Raw genomic sequence first — 21,497 nt, forward strand, 5'->3', positions numbered from 1 at the left:
GGAGAAGTGTGCGTGTTACGAATCACATTAGGATAAAAAAAGAAAAAGAAACCACACGTTAACAGGCCTCACAGTTACACAAATGCTTATTTTCATTCACCAACAAACCTGCAGACACTCAGCCTTAGGGGTGTGACCTTATACAGTGGAGTTAAATACCTCTCTTGCCTCATTTGATTGTCTATGAACATACACACACACACACACACACACTCAGCCTTCTGGTGTGTTTTAAGCAGCAATGAAGGACTCATCACACATGTTCATCTAGTTCTCTCACAAATTTGAATATTTTCTACCCACCCGTTGGCCCTCTGTGTGAAAAAGTGTGTGTGTGTGTGTGTGTGTGTTAGTCTGTGTGTGGTTGTGTGTATGCAATCAGGAACCCTGCTTGATCCCCTTTGGTATGTGCTTTCGGGAGTGTTTGTCAAAGGGCAGCAGCACAGCTAAGTAAGGACAAAAACTGAGCCTTTGGGTGGTTTTCCCTCCCCTTGCTGGTTCCTCAAAAACACTTCAGTTTAACGCATTTCATTAGTGTTATATTAAAAACTTATCAACAGTTAACACACGTTCTTTTTCAATGGAGAGAAAAAAAAATCATTCACAACCATCTACATCTAAAAACATAAGAAACTTATGCTTTATAACTTAATTATTTTAAAAATGATTGTGAGCTGATAGTGATTATGTAAAGGTTAATGTAATCAAATTATCTTACTTTTATTCATTTCTATAGAGGATATGGTCTTTAAAAAAGGCAAAAGGTTTTGTGAGTTTTACATGACTATCTCTCTGTTGAACGTGATCGGATTCATTTTTACTTCATGCTATAAAAAGAGGGTGAGAGCCTGTGAGAACACCTGGTGTTAGATGTCAGAAAAGTGTGTAGGAGTGGGTGAGTTACCGAGGTTATCAAGATTCATCTCCTGCTTCAGACTTAAGGACACATAACGAGTCATATTTTGAGTCTTTTTTTTTTTTTTTCTTCTCAGACATTATGATTATTTTCTTACCGTTGCCTGCGATGGCCAGGGCCTCAATTTCATTTGCTTTCCTCTTGGCCACATCCGCTAGCACCACCTCACCCTTATCTCTGGCAACATAATGGAGGTCCTTTGAAGGTAATGCAAGAAAGAAAGAAACAGGAACGTTAATCTAAAATGAATCTAGGCTCCGATGACAATAGTTTTTCTTTTTTTTTTTTGGAAGGGGTGCAGGTGGCGTTTTTGGCGGGTGAAGGAAGAAACAGATGAAATGACAGAAAAAATGAGTCGTTTGAAGCCCAACATCAGAAAGAGCACCGGTTGGATGAAATGCCGGTTCCTCAAAAAAACTTTGAAATCATCCTGCTTGCACACACACACACACACACACACACACACACACACACCTCATCGGTTTTGAACTAGCGAGGATATTATCTGTCTCATTTCAAAAGTGGGAGAGGAGGCGAGAGACTGTTCACCTTTCAGAAACGCTGGTATTCTCTCTTTACAGAGAAACATATCCAACCGAGCATATTACTATATCAGCTTGCAACAATATTGGAAACAGCATGTATCCTCTGTATCTCTCCGTTTGAGTCTTGCATGGCCAAAAGGAGAGATAATATTGCTAAATGATGGCTGAGGGTGGCTGATTTAAAGCTCAAGGCTGCCATGCTATTCCTTAATAAGCGCACTGCATCAGACACCCACAGCTACAAGCAAGGCTGAGGTCAACTTGTCTTTATTCCCACAAACTGGAGTCTCAATTAATGTAACTTGATTCTTAATTCTTCTGCAATGTAAACACTGTCCACAATATAACTCTAAGCAGGTTCTGAGCAGACAATTAGGCACATTAACGATGCAGGAAAAAAAAGGAGCCAAAAGAATCTACACCAAAACTGACACTGCTGTCATCTGATAATGTAAGGTAGTCTTTATCTGTGGCCTCAGACAGGAGCATTACATTTTTGGAAAAAAAAAAATATGTGGACGTGAAAAAGAAAAGTGAATTTAGCTTAAATGATCTTTTTTTTTAAGGCTAAACTGGTTTCATTTAAAAAATAAACCTGCATCACTGATCATCTAAATTTATAAACTGGGGTAGCACCATGATGGGCGAAGCATTTCGCAAGAATGGTCATGAGATAAATGAGAAACACACTGTAATGACCATTATGTTGCTCCTGTCACTGTGACTGGGAAGTCTAATAGTGCCAAAAAGGCCAAGCATGAATGAATAACAAAAAGAAGGAAAATATAAAACAATATGTTAAAGCAAAGTGACTACATTTAAAATGTTAAACTCTTTGAACTGAGAATGAATCAAACCATCAACCTGGCACCCAACAAGAAAGGGGGGGGCAGGGGTCACTGGGCTTCCTTGCAGGGCCCGAGGGCCCATCAAAGAGTATAGCGTGTTAAGGAAAGTCTTCCGCCTCAGCGACATCACAAGACATCAGTGCCGTGACTCAGGGCTCGCCGTGGATAACCCTCAGCAGGCTAAAGCCAGCCCCCAGCTGAGCCTGCACCCGGCTCTAATACCTCCATATTGAAGCCTAGCTTTTGTACCCCCAGAGGGGGGAAAAAAAAGGGGGGGGATGCTGGTTTCCAAAAAGCGGTGGGGAGCAGAGAGAGATTGAGGCAGGGAGAGAGGGGGAAAGAAAGAGAATAAGAGAGGTCCTGAAATTGAAGCGTATGAATGGGAACAGATTGGGTAATTATAGTGTGGTGCCTGCCCTCTGTGGCGAGGAGTTAGGAGGAAATGTGAAAATGGCCGACAACAAAATGGCCTCAAAAGAACCTAAATCGGCTCCCAGGACTGAGGTGGCTAATTCAGCTGCTATGAACGAGGACATGGCCCCTCAATTAGATATGAGTGAGGCTTCGTAATTGATAACAAACAGAGCAGCTGAAGACTAAAAAGGTGAGGAGGAGAGGACAGTGCCGTGTGTAAATGACAGAAAAAGGAAGAGCAGACAAACAAGGGTTTTCATGTGAGTGAGCGAGAGAGAAAGTGGCAGGGAAAGACAGAGATTGCATGACAGACAGAACAGAACAATATGAACATTTGAAGCCAGGGTGCTTTATTCCAGCTTAGCTCCTCATAATACTGTCTGAATCTGGAGAGAGAGTGAGAGACCCAGAGAAAGAATAAACGAATGAACAAATGTGAAATGAGAGAGAGAGACAAACTACGACAACTGGGAGAGAGAGAAGAGTATCAGCCTGACTAAGAAGGGATAACAATAATACTGCATATAAAACCATCAGATATTACACCTCTTATTCCCCAACGCTCAAACGCGACACTAATCTTATTTATATAAGAGCTTTAAGGGTTGCAGCGCGCCAGCTAACCACACTGATAAAGAGGGGCGTTTTAGTGGGCCATTTTTGGGGAGTGGTAGAGAGGAAAGGGGAGGAGGTGGACATTAAGAGCCTGATATTGACTGATATTTTGGTCACCTCCACATAAATGAGGGATTATGTTAACTGGCACACAGCAGCGTGTTAATAGACAGGCTCATGTCTGTGTGTTTGCAGTCTGCGGGTTACTGTCAAACAGGTTTGATGCAAAGTACATAACCGAACATGATGCACCGTTTGCACTTTTTCGGGCATTTCAAGTGCACACAGTCTCTGTGTGTAAGAATCTGCAGCATATGGGCCATATGCACAGTGACCTTCTTTGGCATCTCCAGCCATCCATATGTACATGGTTGTAAAAACTAAATCTTTTTTTAGACATCTGCAGACTGCATTAAGGTGTAATCTTTACAGCATCCCTGTAGCTATTTGGTGGTTATTTTTTAATAATATACCTGCTGAGAAAACCTTCTACCATTTCACATTTCACACACCAAAACGCCCTAAACACAGAAGCCTTTGCTCTTTGATTTTAAGGGACTGACATCAAATTGTGAGGATAACTTTGAATCACACTCAATGCAACTGACAGGAAAATATCTAGACGCATTATCACATTATCGGTATTTAGTCAGTTATCTTCGGGAATAGGAAAATTACACCAATAAGAAATACTTATTTCAAAGTAAATAAAAAGTTTTGAGGTGGTGAATTGTTTTACGGTGGAATTTTCCTTTAAACCTTTGCCAGCAAACACACAGTCAAATCAAATATTGACAACAAGACTGGACACAAACCCACAGAGACACAAGGATGCAAATATGAAAACACATATTCAGTAATTAACACTGGTATAATCCCTGGACATGAGCAGATTTGCTGAACATGCACAAAAGCGTGCAAACACACGCTTGTTTCTGACACACCTGTTATCCAGGGGACTTGTCTTTGACTTCTATCAGATAGGTGTTAAGGACTTAATGTTTTAATAATGCTAATTACTCACCCGAGCAACAACAATGAGCTTATTGCCAAAGATCTGCGATACCTACTCATCCTACCCCTTCTGCACTGGCAAGCCCAACATCAGATAGGGGAGGTAGATAGGGGGTGAACCTGACAGATGCAGCTTGCCTTACCGCTAGCGTATCTGACAAGAAACAGTACAAGCCCTCACTGGGGAAGAAAAGAGCCAGCATCAGATTTGGCTATCACACAATTTGATTTAATTAACACGCTACATCAAGAGCCACACACCCAAGAAGAAGAAGAAGAAGGAGAAGATGACGAAGAACAAAAGGGGGAGGGAGGAGGGGGAAAAAAAAAAAAAACTTGCCAGTGGCTTGATTTGGTTGACGAGTGACCTAACTGGTGACATTATCAACTCATTACTAAAGGCTAATTAGGGAGCTACAGAAGAGGACCAATTATGGAGGAGAAAAATGCTAACGACTCTGTAACCCCCCTACGACTACGTCTACGCACACCCCCCTCAACCTCCACCACAACTGAAGCACCCCCACAACCACTGATTCATCCTCCCCCTCAATTTAGCCCAACACTAAAGTGTTTCATTTTAACAAAAGGTTTCTTTTTGGGCAAAAAGGCTTGGAGGGCCTCTATTGTTAGCTTGGAAACAATGGACCTAAAGGAGGTGGGGCTCCGGTGATCATGCTGGGCATTTCTAGAAAAGGTGAACATGTTATCTGTGTTTCGGTGTGCATTTTATCAAATCAATGGGGCATTATTGAGTTCTACAGGCAAGTTTGGAAGATAGAAAGAGCTTGGTGAAGCCAAGGGTTGCCCTCATTAACCCTCTTCACCTCAACTCAATCAGGTGACCAGCGGGTTAAAGCAACATCACAACCTAATTAGAGTGTGGGACAGAGCAAAGGGTGAAATGTCAACGTCCTCTTTTTCTTAACTCATTCATTCTTTACACATGACAATTTGCTGCTCTCTTGGTCGCTGAGGCAAGAAAAAGCTTGAAAAGACTTGTTGAGATTGAGCATTAAGTTTCTTACAGGACAAAAATGAGAAGTATTTAAAGCAGAGCTCCGACAATTAGTTGATTAACCAAGTAGTTGAAGTACGAATAATCAAACTGTCATATTTTGCTGCTTCTAGCTTTTGAATTATTTGAAAAGAAAATGAAAGCTGTGAATCTTTTCACCGTCACCCATGATATTGACCTGAATACATCTGGATCTTGAACTGCTCATTGGACAAAAGACATCTGAAGTGGTTAGCTTGTTCTGTTTGTAATGATTAGAGGCATTTTTCAATGCTTATCGTCACTTTATACACTGCAAGCAGAAACTGACTGAAAATAATAAAAAAAAAGCTGCAGCACTAATTTCCAATCATGTTGCAATAAAGTCTGCTATTAAGAGGGTTCACAGAGGCTTTCTAATTAAGTTTCTTCAATGCGTAAGATATCAATAATTCATCAGGTGTAAAGACAACCAACTTATCTAAAGTATATCTTTATGAATAACAAGACTGCAAAGGCATAACCTGTGAGATTAACACCCAGTTTTTTTAAAACATGAAACCACTGGTAACTCAGGAGATGGACAACTAGTTTTTCAACAAGTTTTTCATTCCACAATAAAGCTCCCCATGGTTATTTTGTTTTTGGTCATTTTGTGCCTCTTTTAAATTGTTTCAGGTCATTAATTTGAGTCATTATGTGTTTTACAAACACAAACAGATATTAATATTCCTTATTATTATTAATATTGATATTAATATTCCCTATTTATGTTAATATTACTTTTTCTAGAACACACAAGTGCTTGTGCTTTCTAGAACACAAGCACTTAGTTTGTGCAAATATCTTAATCTTCCAGTAAGCTTTAGAACATGTTATTTATTTACATAAAGACAAGGACTTTAACAAAGTGCTGTACATACATGGAACATTGTTTTGGCTACACTGCTGAGGCTTGTTTCCTTCAATAAAGTCAGTTCAAACCCAACTCAGTCATTTAAAGCTGCAGCATTTATTCCCTCCTTACTCCTGTTAAAGCCTCCTAAGTGACAAAGCAAGACCCCATTTCTTTTTTCCTCACCTTTCCACTCTCTCTCTTTTTTTTTTGCATCTGTCATATAGCTTTCCATCTACACCAATGCCCCCTCCCCTCCTCTATGCCCTTGCCTTCCTTTGCGCCCTTTCAAGGTCCACAGGCTTGACTCCACCTTTTTCAATTCTACTTCCCAGCAGCAGTACTTAGTGGGGAGGGAAATGGAACCAGGACTATCAGTCTGATTGAAGGAGCAAGAGGAGTGTGTATGGGGCTCTGTATTAATGTCTAGGTGTTGGTGAAGCATGGAGAAAAGCGGGCCCCATGAAAAAAGGGGTGAAACACATAGAAGAGCATTTTAGCGTAGAGTGGAAGAAAGAGCGAGTTAGAGGAAAGAAGAGAGGACACCAAAAGACCAAACCGAGGGCTTGTAGGTAGTGAAAAGACAGGGGCCCATACTGAGATCACACCTGCTCTCTAACCCTCTAACCCACTGTAACACACACACTTGTGTGGGTTACAAGTCCTGTGCAAATGAAAGTAACAAGGGTACAACAGTGAACGAGCAATTAAAATAGGTTGCATAGTACTGGAGTAGCTGCGGTTCACATAAGACATGACAATAAAGTGCTCCTTATCCACTACTCAATATAAAACCCTCTGCAGTCTTTTCTATTCACTTTTAAATAGACTGAACTCTACATTTACAGTAGCATAGCTATATTATAATATAATGTAGAGACAAGCTGAGGCATCCACATTTATTAAAACGTATGAAAAATAAAAATCACTGTATTTTAGTTGAAATTGGACTCTAGCATTTTAACATTTAGGAGACAACATTTTTAGCACAGAATGTAACTTGTTTTAAATATTTTTTAATTTAGAGAACCATTAGACATTACTGGCAGCAGTGCAAAGACACCCACTTCTAGAAATCTTTGAGTGTGTCTCTCCCTTTTAATCCTTCAGAAATTTCCGCTTGATCACTTTTGCAGCTTCCTATTTATTGTATTATAATATTACCAACACCTGAAGGGCTGTGCAAAGTGTGGCAGAACATTGCAGATGACTAAAGAGCACAGCTGTGCAGAGTAGAATGGATAGATTTCAAATTTCAAGCCATGTTAAGTTGCTTAGTGTAGCTCTAATCACTGTTTTAAATATGTGTTAACATATGCTATATTACAAGTCCAAACAGGATCTCACAATAAATGTAGATGCACAGGAGATTTTTTTCAGCCTATGTTGGGGAATTTCGCACAACAAATGTGAGCATATATAAAAATCACAAGTCAGTGAGGAAAAAAAAAACATCAATTATTTAAAGAACAGTTGGGGGCGTTCTAGTACTGACTGGTTAACACGCATATTAGATAACCACAACATGATTGTTGGATGCTATACATTTCTGTCTACCCATTCATGCTTTTATTTTCCCCTGTTAATCTCTGTAACGCAGATAACCATGACAAAAATATTTCCTAATAAAAAAGAGCACACTTGGCCACATATGCAAACACATTCCTCAAAATCTATATGGTTACATATAAATCAGTTGAAAGGCTCAATGAAAAATATATGTTTTGGTTAAATCTGTACTCAAGGGAAGTCTTCTGATAGGCTTAACCATAACCGTTTATCTTCCTGCATTCACAAAGTAGCTATGTTAGAGATATATATTTTTTTGATTTAGTGTTTAGGATCTTAAGCTTTCAAGACTGAAAAATCAAGTCTTTGGCCCTAACAGTTGCCTTCCTTTCATATGGAGTCATTTGTGCAAATATTCTCTACTCATCAAATTATAATGTCTGCAACTGTTTTTTTGGCATGTTCTTATGAAAGCAATTGAAATTAAGTCTACTTTCCACTCACCATGAATAAGTCACTGGCTTCCAAGTCTACAGCGAGGAGGAAGGCCTTCTCAAAGCGCTGGTGCCTGCAGAGAATTTGGAGACAGTTAAAGAGGAAACACAACAACATCCTGACAAAACAAACCAAACCAGAACAAAACAATAATTCATCAATACATTGACATATCTTTAAATGTAAATTCACAGATGAATAGGCCACTGGGACATTATTCTCCCTTCAGTGTATATGCATGCACACAACTAAATCCACACACATCCTCACCCACCTCTGCATGCAGAACAGTCAATAATTGAACTGAGAGTAGCAAGTCCTCTTTCTATTATCTGGAATTAAAGCTGGAAGAGAGAGCGCTGCATCTCCCTATACAACATACCTCAACTTTCCCTGTCTAGTGCCAACATGAAACAAACAAACAAACACAAGCAGAGAGGTACTGGAGGATGGCTGGGTGGGGGGCTTCTTCATTTGATGTTGATAGAGAGAAAAAGAATGCAGGTAGGTGATAAGAGAGGAGAGGTGGAGGGATGCCAAACATCGTTCCAGCTCTGCTACAGAGGAAGAGAAATAAAGAGCGAGAGGGAACAGGAGGTAATTGCAGGATGGAGAGCAGTAAGCAGCAGTGTGTGGGAACAACAGGGTCTATTTCAGTCAAACAGGCATTTCAAAAGGCTCTCATGGCAGAAGGGAGAATGAAACAACAGTCTAAACAGGTGCATGTGTGGTGCTTTGCCTTATGAATGACTCAAAGCAGCATCAGTGTGTTTGTGTGTGTGTGTTTTTGAGGACTTTCAAAATCAATTTCCTTTTCAGAATTTTTAAAAAGCAATGGTGAAGAGCAAATAAGAAGTATTAAACAGTCTATTCAATGAATGTAGGGTGCAGAATCTGACTGCCCAAAAACATCTTTCAGAAAAATTTCAGATTCTGCACCCTACACTATGTTGATAAACTGAAAAAATGTTCAGGCAATGCTGTAAAAATAGCGTGTAAATGTGTGTATGCAAAGATGCATGATCATAGACAACAGCTTTCAATCAATTTCAATTCAAACCAGATGTCTTATGATGATATGATCTTATTTTTAGAGTTTTAGCCTTGTAAAATAAGACACTATTAATACCTCTTTTTTCTTTCTAGATGTTTTTACTTCCACTGGTTGACCTTGACCCCTGACAGCCCTGAGGCCAAACGAACAACAAAAATCTACCTCAGCATTTTAAATAAGGATCACAGCAGCAGTGCAGAGTGGGTGGGGTTACCTGAGGAGGTGGTGAAAAAAGCGGCGGGCATACTTGCTGATTGGTTCCCTGTATTCCAGTATGACCATATCAGAGAGGGGAGCAGGTGGAGCATAAAACACACCCAGAGCTGCTTGTAGTTGGGCTACAAACAGAACATATACACACATGCACAATAATACAAATAAAAATGACATCCAATGGAACAGTAGGACAGCAAATTTGTTTTAGAATTAGCCCGGAAACAAAACTCTAATTCAAAAAGTGCCAAATAATAGCAAAATCAATAGGAAAATAAAATTTTACAGTGATCATAAAAAAACAGAAATAGACAAAACAAGCAAATTTTAGAAGTTGGCATCACAAACACAATATTAGAAAATGCTGAAAATATAGGAAACACAACCAAATGCTAACAATAGTACAGGTAGCTGTTTGTTTTTTCCCCAAAATGTGGTTTGTCCCTGTGCAACCATTTTTAAAGTTGCGCTGAGGTCTCAGGGCCACTGTAGTGACTCACTAATTGACATTACTTCCACTAACAAAGCTGCTTTAAAATAGCAGAAATATCTATAAAACTAAAGTCTATTGGCATGTAAAGATGCACCCTCTCTCTCTGTGTTCAGCTCCAGCCTCAGCAGGTGGTTGGTGATCGCACTCAGGCCTCTGTAGCATTCGTCTCCCATGGTGTTCCAGTCCATGGCTTCCAGGATGCCAAGTGCCTCTCTGACCTGGCCACAACGCAGCCGCTGCTGCAGCACCTCCCCTGGACCCATCTGGCACCCGGTCAGGGCTCCTGTGATATCAAGTCAGTTTGTCATTACATAAAATGATAAGACCTAAAAAGAATATAAACAACAAAATGAGTAGGATTTCATTCATCTCAGTGACAATGAACAGTTTGATGGAATAACATTTATATAGTAAACTCTTTACTTTAGTCTTATCATCTGATCTTTTTCCATACCAACAAATCAGTCACTAACGTTAACTAATACTTTGCTGTGAATTCTCTAACATATTAACACATCAATTTTTGTTTTAACCAACAGCTTACAGCATAACTGGGATTTGTGTTATCAACATTACAAAAAATGAAAAATGGTGTAACAGACGTGTTCTATGTTTAAATTTGACAATAACAAGAACAAAATGTGTTTTAAAAACTTTTTTATTGTCTGCTCATGACTGACAAACCTCTCTGATTTCCATTTGACCTTTTTGTGTTCATTTACATCATTGGACATGACCGAAACTTATTTTATACTCGTACTGGAAAACCTTTCGATTGACACCACATTCATTGTTGTTACAGTTCGACATTACTATCAATTTCTGTGAAGTGTTTAAATGTGGAAAACAAGTAGCTGTTGAGCATTTACTTAAGATGAGTGCATGTCCAGTGCTGCAGTCTGTGAGGACATGACCTAGATTGCTCAGACCGGCTTGACAATAAATTAGCCAGGGAGCTTGTGTAACTCCTGCTGTGTACTCAGAGCAAGTGTGAGTCAATGCAAAGAAAGCAAAGAAAAAAAACAAAAAAAACACACTTTACAACATCTATTTACATACAGCAAAAAATGTTCAGCCTACAGTCTGTTCTCTCACTTTGAAATAGTTTGTACAGTTTATTTACATGTTATTCAATGCTATGTGTAAAATCCTTATCTGTTAGTTGTTGTGTCAAGAGAAGGTGTGAGGGATGCAGCAACTCAGTTTTCCTTTTGACCCGGGTTGACTGATTAAGCTTTTGTTTGTGTGTATGAGCAGATCAAGACTCTTATGAATAATAGAAGGACAAGGTTGTGCACCCTTCCTGGTAGCAAAGGTGTCTCCTTCTGTGTATAAAAGGGCAAAGGTGTGTGAGTGTGTGTGACACTGTGATACACATACGAAGTAATGCTGTTGAATACCAGGCGTAATACTGGTCCATGGTGAATTAATCCTGATAGTGAATTGTAAGAGTCAACAAAGCCAATTTCGAGAAAGCGTGCGATTTAGAAAGGATCAAAGCCACACAAAAATGCAAAGGAGTGCTGTAATAAATTATATGACATATGTTATATAATTTGACATATGTGTGATATGTTGCGCCCGGATTGAAACTAGGCTCTAGTTTTACTTCTTTAAGGATGAACTTTAATTTTTCAAAAATACAAGTTTGATTATATACAATAAATGTAACAAAATGTAGCCAGTGGCATGGATCCAAACAGTGTAGGTGATCACAGAGTAGTGTTCTCAACAGTCCAAGAAGTCAAGAATTTGTGGGTGTGTGTCTTTCTATGTATAAATGTATGGGGGGGCAATTATAATGACAAGTTGGCAGTTAGCAGGCCTTAAATCCCCTAAAAAGAGAGCTAATGCGGCTAATACATCAGCTGAGCATAGTCTGGTTTGTGTGTCTGTGTTTATCAGTGTGATTGTGTTTGTATATGTGAGTGTAAGGGTCTTGAGTTGGGGCGTTAATGTGTGCTCTGAACTAACTCCAAGCAGAAACAATGGATCACTGTGATGGCAAGTCAAATCCCTCCCACACCTGACTAAACTAACTTATTTGACCAGTAGCTCAGTACAGTGTTGCTGTGTCAGACACAATACACAAAAACAACACTAAAACAGGACGAGATCAGCACCAGCATGAACAGACAACAATGAAGAATGAACACTGGGCACCATCAGCACAACAAGTAAACAGGAGTCAAAATTAGCGACGATGAGTTCTACTCAAACTAATAATGTGTCTTCTAAAATACAGGACTTTTAGCTCTTGGTAGTCATTCAGTAAATAATCTGAATCCTTTTCTGGTGAAAAATATCTAGACTCTAAAAATGAGAAATCAATTCAATGAAATGCTGGTTAGTTAATGGTTATTTAAAACTCAGCTCTGCCTCAACTGAAGAGACAACCACTTGGATGTTACCTTAGCTGGGGAGTAAGCATCAAATAAAGACACATGAGCTCGTTCGCCAGCTATTTAAACTAGTTGTATCCTTACCTACATAAATTTAACAGAACGGAATTCATCACCCTACTAAAGTGGCTAATTTCTTCATGTTTTGGGCAGCGCATTGCCTGTTCTGTTTTTCTACAGCCTGTACCAGCGCAGGTCCAGCCATGGCTACCGTGTGCCCAGATGAGATAACTTGGTACAGGCGGGGGGGGGGTTGCAGCTCTTACAGAAAAAACAAAAAACAAAAACAATTTGGAGCATGGCCAAGTCTTTCTTCCTCGCTACCTTCCAACTCACTCCTTCTGTCATGTAGCGGGCCTTATGAAACAAGTCAATACAGAGAAGAAGCACAAGCAAACAAATGAGTTTGTGTGAGTGCGTGTGTGTGTTTGTGTGTGCGCGTGTGTGTGTGTGTGTGTTTATACAGATGCACAGAAATAGAAGAATACACATGTATGGGGGAGAGAATTATCATGGAGAAAAGACGCACAGTGACTTTCTTCATCAAAACCTTGGCAGACGATCAGAGGAGGGGAAGCTATTGTTGGAAGACACCCTACCCTTTTCCTGCGCACACAGGAAAATTCAGTCAAATACACAAAATCAAACACACACCCTCAAACACACACAAAAACTCAAATGCACACAATCCTCTACCGTCCTTACTCCACCCCCACAATCCTGGTTTTAAACTTCAGCAGAGGGCTGTGTGCCACTGTCACATCTTCTTTTAACAATTAAAGAGACGCTGACTGTGTGTATGAAACTGTGGGAGTGTGTGTGTGCGCATGTGTGTATTAGAGGGTGAGGTGGCTCCTCCCGAAAATTTTTGATTGGCAAACTTTATCTGGGGGCCCCAAGGGACGGCACAGCCACTGCAAATGATTTATCGGAAAAATGCATCCCAGAATGCACCTTGGGGGCTTGTGCCCCGGGGCGATTATTGAATGACCTCTGAGAGCGTGACTCCTTCTAACCTTGCCACCCGTCAACAAATTAACTTCTCTCAGCAGTGAAGAGGTAGGATGGACGACCCGTTTAGCAGCCACATTAACACAGCAGGGTCCAGATACTGTGTCAGGCCCAAAACAGAGAAAGACTCTATGAAGAAAGTATGGAGGCTTTGAGAGTTCAATGCACTGCAAAATAAGAAACACTAGAACACAGACAGAAACAAGTAGTTTAACACAACATTAAGTATTAAATATTTGCAGTATGTTTCTCTATTAGATGGTTCTTTCTCAATTTGTACATGTTATTCATGTTTTGTCTAGCTGAACGTTTTCATTTGCAGTGCGTTGACCTCTACGGCTGGGTCCTGAACTTCAAAACCCACTGAGTGGCTTTAATTGAAAATCGAAAATCATCTTGTCATTTGGTAGCATGTTTTGACACATACAATAAGTATGCAGCATTACACATTAGGCAGCTTATATACTTTTAATTTATTAATAATTTGCTTGAGGAGAACACCAAGTTGAAAGAAATTTTGCGTCAAACCAAACTTTGGTAAATAGGTGTGTATTTTTATGATATGAAAAATCTTTGCCATTCAAGTTACTTTGACACATACCAACTAACTAAACATTGTTGCTGAGGAAGTACCCCCCTTAATTGAAATGGTATTTCATGATGATTTTCAGAGATGAATATGTGAGGTGTTTTTTGTTGCAAATGTATTTTTGGTGTCTGGATTGTTGGTTGGAGAAAACAAGCAATTTGAACACACACACTTTTTTTCAAGTGTTAAATTATACAATCAGTTATTCAAACACTCAAACTGCCACTTTTTTCAAACTAATATGTACGGTAACTGATTTGACCTACCCAGTCTGAATCTTAACGCTGCGAGTGGTCCCCCATGGAAGGCCAACATCAGCATATCTGTCCCCTTTGAGCCTCCTTCCAGGCCTGTTCCCCACTGAAGTCCCTCCAGACCTCCAGAGCAGCGCAGGTGCTGAGCTAGTCTTAGTGTTGCAGCTGAAGCTACTTCCTCTGCTACCATTGCCACACTAAGAGGTGCCAAGCCGATATCAAAGCACATCAGCTCTCCCTGCTTTCCCCCTACCATGACCACAGAACCAGCAGGGTGCCAGGCAAGGAGGTTAGGTGGCACAACACAAGAGGCAAGCAGAGAAACCTGCCGACGCCTGTCGTACAGGACCAAGGAGGAGTCACTCAAGCCCAGGAGGATCATGGTCTCTGCAGGGTGGTATGAACAGGAAACTGAATGGGAGGGCAGTGAGATGCGGTTGACAGACAAGCGATGCAGGCCTCCTCTTACACATTCAAACACACAGGAGTCAGCCCAGGACCCCTCTCCAGGTCCTTGTGGCCCTGTAGGCAGCTGCACTGCTAGCAGCTGGTAGGGCTGGAGCACACTGAAGTGGCAATCTAGGGGACTGCCTTCTGTCCGGACAGAGCTAACAACCTTTAGGAGGGAATAAAGAAAGAAGAAGACATGTATAAGCTTAAATATTATACATATAAGCTATGCTTATATACATTTGCACATCTTTCCTATAAATCTTATTTGACTACAAACAAAGATTTTTTCAGGAATGTTTTTCAGTTTGGTTTTAAAAGCATCCCTTTACTGAGAGTGTAATGAATTCATGATCTGTTGGTCGGTCCATTACACTGGTGCAGAAAAATATCTCTAAAATTATATGGATTGCTGTGTACAATACAGTGTATGCCAAGATGAAACCTCTGGCAGAACCAGAATCTGGGTGATTGAGCTGTTAGGGTGAATGGAGAGCGAATAAAGAACAAAAAATAGCAACAAAAAGCAATCGACAGATTGGTAGGGCCAGTGTTTCAATACTGGAAAGATATAGCTGAAGCTATAGCTACAGAAATCTATGAAGAGAGGGTGGAAACAAGAGAAGAAACACAACCAGTGACAGGATGTTAATATCTAAAGGCTCTGCTTCCCTTTCTATCTCTGGGATCTACTAGTTTAGTGAAGTGTCCTAAAGCAATGATTTAATAATAATGATATTTGATGACGTTATAGGTTCTGGTTTTGCTACCTTTATGTATTTTTATTTGGTCCTAGAGTGACCAGATTTCCCTATTGATAACCAAAGGGAGCATTCTGCCAGTAGCCCTCCATTAGTCATGTGTCACTTAGCATAGTATTAAAAACTGGAATTTGATCTTTTTCTGGGAAAAAATATATTAAGGAAGTCAAGACCATGAACACGTGAGAGAAAAACACAGACAGAAAAAGGAGTCATGCCATGGCAGCAGTATCCAACCCCCGGGAGATGGAAGAAATGGAACCTTCCGCTTTGCTCGTAAACACCCGACTGTCAATCAAGACAGCTAATGATAAGAGCTCCATTTCAACTCAAGGTCAACAGCAGCTTCTCCCTGAGCATGCCATGGCTTGGCACCTGGCATACAGTGATAAACAACCTCCTCTGTTTACCTGTGTAAAGAGCCAAAAGCTCAAAACTAGACACAGCCAATGACAAGAAACAAGCCGTTTTCAACGTAAAGACCATGATACACGAAGAAAGCTTTGTATCATTTGACCAATAGTCAAATACAGAATTTAGATTATGTGCTCCTGGACTAAAGCCAGTTGGTGGGAGTGGGCACAATGGCCGTGCTAAGCAAGCGAGCATTGACACTGAGGGAGATAGGCTGTGTCACGGGTGGTACTGTCGATAAAACACCCACAAGGAACCAAGAACTGTAGGTGGATGACAGGAGACAACAGTCTGTACTAAACAGACCCCAACACTTCCATGGAGCTTTGTAGGAGGGATTTCACCTTACCAAAGCCTCTATCAGAGTGCGGCATTGACCGTGGCAGCTTTGGCTAAATGAGCTCATTTCTTTTCGTCATGTAGACAGAAAGAGGGATCGGCTGTCTGCCTGCCTTCCTTTCCTTTCACAAAGCTGCCCGGCCCAGTTTTTTGGCAGGCATTGCCAAAAAGGGACTTAGAGGGAGGAAAGGAGTTTTTTGCCTGCCCATGGTCTACAGCATGAAAGATCCAGATGACTGTCCTCCTGAAAGCTTTTTTCCCTCCTTATAATCCCCCAGAGCTAGCTCCTGCTGCTCCCCAGGGGTTGGATGCTCTGTGTGTGTGTGTGTGTGTGTGTGTGTGTTTATTTGATGCAGCAGGCAAGAGGGGTTCAAATCAGGTAAAGGGTGGGGTATCCACTGGAGGCTGCCGTTTTCTCCATAGCTACATTTCGGCAGGGTCAAAGTGACAGATGCATTAAAAATATTTGCACACAAACACAAAGCTAGGGAGGGTCCATCAGATCTGTCCACAGAACGCTGTCACAGGAATCACAAGACCTACTTCAACTTCCCAAACCCTGACCCCCAACCACATCTCATCCTCTCAGCTTTTCATCCCGTGCCCAGCTTGCCAGTGCCCGCTGTGCCAGCATGCCACCAAGGCACCATCAGAGATGAGGTGCAGCTGATTCAGCTCTGCCCCCCACCGATAGGTGACCCTCCAAGGATCAGCTAAACGACAGAGGTAAAAAGTAAATACTGTTTGGCCTTCTTCAAACTGCAACTGCCAAATATATAAATATGATAATTTATTTTATTTATATTTACATATTACATCCACATGTAAATGATTATATAGTATATAATAACAACATATATAATTTTGATTAAATTAAGGTCATAAAATTTTAAAATATTCAATCATAAATTACAGTTTTATGGTTTGTGTCCTTCCAAGTACCTGGAGCACAACTGGAGCCAGAGTTCAAGAGTATAATTAAAGTGTCTCTTAAGTGTTTCTTATTAAATTAATATGTAATCCATATTCATCTGTAATTCCACATAGTTAGTGCAATATTTAAAAAGGACACAGCCTATATAGCAATCAGCCAAAACTTTAAAACTACTTGGTGGTTTTACTGCTGTGGTGCACAGGAGTCAGCATATTTTTATGACCAACACCAACAGGTCTTTAAAAGAAGGCTTTTGTACTCAATGAACCTGAGATTATAAAATGATGGAAAATGATGATGACCCAGTGACTGAAGTGTGCAGATGTGCAAAAAGAAATATGTAATATGATGTAAAATATGAGGAGAAAGAGTGGGAAAAGAAGCGCGTAACAAGACAGAGTAGAGGAAGAGAGTTAGAGTAAGGGGTGGGACATGAAGAGAATGATGCAAAGAGGGCAGAGAGAGAGAGGGAGACAGACAGAAAGAGACCTCTAGTAAGTAGCTTTCTCCTGGTTATTGGTTTCAGTGACTGGTCAAAACTATTCTTCTCTATTCTTCTCCCCTCTCTCTCACCGGCACCTTTTTTCCCCTCCGTGGCGTGAAAGATAAAGCGGACGGGCCCAACTGTGTGGCTGGCCCTTGTTCACAGCAGTGGCCTTTTGAAGCCAATTTTCCAGCTCACGGAGCAGAGAAAGACAGGGAGGGACGGGCAGAGAGAGATGGAGGGACTTGGGAGGAGAGTAGAGAGATGGAAGGGTGCGAGTAGGGAGGGCCGGACAGGATGGGGACGTTTTAGGTATGTGAATCAGGATTAGAGTTAAGGTAGTGATGTGAAAGTGCACAGGCAAAGTGCAATTACGGTACCAGCAAAAATATTCCTATAACTGTCATAATTAATACCACTGAACATAACTGCAGTCTGGTGGGAATATATTCACTAGACTCAAATTTGTAGAAGCAGCCATTTCTATGTGATTTTTACAAAAGCAGGGGAGCTTGGGGAAGTAATTCTGCACTTTGGATTCCATGTGCAACCTTTTCATGCACTAAATAGGCGAATTGGTGAAAATGTGTATTCTACTGTACATGCTTTATTTCTTCTAGATTAGACTGCAGCTTTGTATGTTTTAGAGGCCAATTCTGCCATTTTATACTGTTAATTTAGTGTACCGGAAGAAATTAAGCACACAATATTGAATATATATATATATATATATATATATATATATATATATATATATATATATATATATATATATATATATATGTATATTAATAAAAGGTAGACTTTTGTTCTTTGTTTTGGTAGAAATGAATGGTACACAGCACAGTGCTAGGGTCATACTAATTAAAATACAGCACAAATCATAGAAATGCAGATAGCCAAGTGCAGAGAAACTGGTTGGTGACAGATAACAGGATAGTCACATGCTTTAAAAACAAAACATCTGCAAAAGCACACAATGACAAAAACAAGAAGGACTTAAAAACAAATATTAACCTGGTGTTTGCTTTTTGTCAAGATTATTAAATTTCAGGAAATTGTTTGTTTGTGTTTGTCAGTATTTGTTGATTGGGAGGTAGTGTTGGTGGTGGGGGTTAAAAGATGGAAGCGTGAAGGAAGGATCATTAAAAATGTTAACCAGCTGCATAAAAATGAACCACGTATGTGTTTCCTCTCTTTCCCACACTCCACCCCGCCTGCATGCAGTGGCTCCACTTATCAGCATGAAGGGGGGCATATGAATTAAGACCACATAGGGAAAGAAATCAGACTTTTTTAAATGCCGAGAGACTGGCTAGAAAATTGGCTTAGTGCGGCAGATAGCAAACTGAACAAAAGGAACACATATATGAGCTTGAAGTGATTGAAGTAGCTGGCGTCTCCCGATGTGTGCCCAGCGTTTGATTCCCGCCACGGCTCTTACATAAACTGCTCACTTAATTTCACACCGCGCATCTGAAAAATGACAACAAACGCTTTCATTAGAGCACGATACCGCAGCCCCACGAAGAGACTTTAATGTTCTTGAAGCGTGGAAGAAGGAAGGAGGAGAACATGGGAGGGGGGGGTTTGAGGAAGACACAGAATAAACTAGGTGAAAGAGTGTGATAAACATGGAGCGCGTTCCAAAAACAAATACAGCAATGGCAGCGAACACCATCTGCTTTGATTATTTCAATATTCATATACCCCTTCAACCCCCCCAAACCGTCCCTCATTCTCTCCTGCCTGGATTTGTTTTCTTAGCGTGCGATTGGAAACGCTCATCTTTTCTCCCTCTTGGAGACTTTCTCTCTTTGGTGTGGTGAATTTCTTTGCATATACTTACTGAGGTACACGATATGAGCAATAGAATCAAGTCCGGTTCGGTTATTTGGGATCTTTCATCTACTTTGGGCCTGATGCCAAACCTACCGAATCGGGTCACGAGAGGGGTTTTGCCAGAGGCCATGACGATGAATGTTACAGCATGTGTACGAATATGTAGGCGTTCTCCTTCACGCTGTACCGCAGCTTAGCTCTGCTGCTTATTTCAGATGGTGCTAGATGGAGGTGCAACACAGAGGTGGCACCCTTGAGGTGACTAACACACCATCTCCAATCCTATCCACTGCAACAACACCATATTCAAGCATCAGCTTTGTTGCTTTTTTCACTTTCTGTGGATGTGTGTGTGTCTTAGAGTGTGTTTGTTTGCTTCACTTGTTTTGTATACTGTATCGAATCACTGCAATTACTGACTGCAGAGTAGTTGAGTTTGGGTCCTGTGAAAAATTCTTATGAGATGTAAAACAAGCTTGACTAAACTTGAAAGAGACAGTAATACTAATATTTAATTGTGCCTTGATGACCCTCAAATGATCAACTAAACTGATGGTTTAATGAAACAGGCAAGTGAAGCAATAAAATATATTATTACAGTATGCATCATTTCAAATACCTGTTGCGTTAGCCACCATTTAGGCATGTTTTCTTTTTGTCTATGTTATGTGTCTATGTCTTTAAATTCCTCAATAATTTTATATTATTAAGAAACTTGAATGAAGTCCCTTCTGCTTTTATTCTGCAAACCCGGCACCTCAATAATGGAGAAAAGATCCAGTAGCTAGTTGGGTTTAGTATGTTTGAGATTTTTAATGTTGTTTTTAATGAGTTTTTTAATGTTGTTTGTAATTGTTTTTTAATATTATTGCAATGAATAAAACCAACAACAATAACAAAAAAACAAACATGTAATGTCAACCTTCATTGTCTTCTTTTTTAAAGAAATGCATAGCTTATTGGTTTAAACGACTAATAAAATTAGAATTTCCCTTTAAAACTATAAGTGTGCTATTAATTTAAATCTGTAGTAAGAAAGTTATTAAAGTTAACAACAACAAAATTAATAACTCCGAGCAAACATTCAAACTTGCTGCATTTGGGAGCAAAGTAGGCTTATGAAGATTATGCTTTAATCACTGGCTTGTAACTTTTGATGGAGATTTTTTCAGATTGTGGTGCTAATATATTATTATTAGTATTTTTTGGAAAATCTGTTGAAACATACATTTTTATATGGAATGTAAAAAATGCATATGCGTGGTAACTGTACTGAATATGTACAGTATGAACAATTTAAACCTTGAGGCCTTCAGTAGGCGAGCAGCTGAGCAGGACCAGGTTGTTCTGATGTGTATTTATTTGATTCATGGGCCACAGCTCCTCATCGGACTCGTCCAACTTCCACCAGCAGAGTGCCACATCCTGGAGACAGTTGAGATCAACGTGTCTGTGCCTATGACCCCGCCCGCTCACCTCCGCACACATGACCTTGACATGGAAAGACACAAAGTCAATATAGGCAATATGGTCATGGGGCAGAAAAATTTAAGACTGTTTAAAGACCAATGCTGGCTGATACACTCCGATATCTTTTGAAGAAGAGGGTATTAGAAACTCTTAATTATTCACCAATTTGGATTCACCTGGTTGCCCTGTTTCAAAACCTAAGGGCTCTGAAACTTTGACATCCAATGCCCCGTCCTTCCCCCATCCTATTTGCATTGATATCTAAGGTTGTTTTGCCATCTTCCATTATTAATGTCTGTGTGTTTTGTTCTGTCAGGCTTGTTGTTTTAGTGATGTGCATATTTTTTGGGAAGGTCCGCCACGCTCTATGGGCCACAAAAACGAGACACACAGTAATGAGCTCTCGTGGCGCTTTGTGGGTGTGTGTCCAGGGGGGTATGTATGTATGCACACAAACATACATACATGTAGAGGAAAAAAAAAAAAGGATAAACACACTTTTATAGACTAGGAGCACACACACACTCACAGTCACATGC

At 40.3% G+C, this 21,497-nt stretch overlaps 1 protein-coding gene across 15 annotated transcripts in view; it reads right to left on the reverse strand.

Annotated features, from left to right (window-relative positions):
- Positions 1-21,497, reverse strand: part of wdpcp (WD repeat containing planar cell polarity effector) — a 68,905-nt gene that overhangs the window by 13,976 nt on the left and 33,432 nt on the right. For 14 of the 15 annotated variants that reach the window (XR_010915018.1, XR_010915019.1, XM_067513202.1 and 11 more), the window contains 6 exons: positions 20,791-20,979; positions 14,277-14,880; positions 10,103-10,291; positions 9,517-9,640; positions 8,258-8,321; positions 1,014-1,113 (listed from right to left, as the gene is read on the reverse strand). Coding sequence is in view for 12 of the 15 variants with exons in the window: in XM_067513202.1 (XP_067369303.1) it covers positions 1,014-1,113; positions 8,258-8,321; positions 9,517-9,640; positions 10,103-10,291; positions 14,277-14,880; positions 20,791-20,979 (1,270 nt within the window). In the remaining 3 variants the exon portion in view is untranslated. The remainder of the gene's footprint in view (positions 1-1,013; positions 1,114-8,257; positions 8,322-9,516; positions 9,641-10,102; positions 10,292-14,276; positions 14,881-20,790; positions 20,980-21,497) is intronic. The other variant, XR_010915020.1, reaches the window with a different exon arrangement.

The sequence above is a fragment of the Channa argus genome, chromosome 1, assembly GCF_033026475.1.
Source record: "Channa argus isolate prfri chromosome 1, Channa argus male v1.0, whole genome shotgun sequence".
NCBI lineage: Eukaryota > Metazoa > Chordata > Actinopteri > Anabantiformes > Channidae > Channa > Channa argus.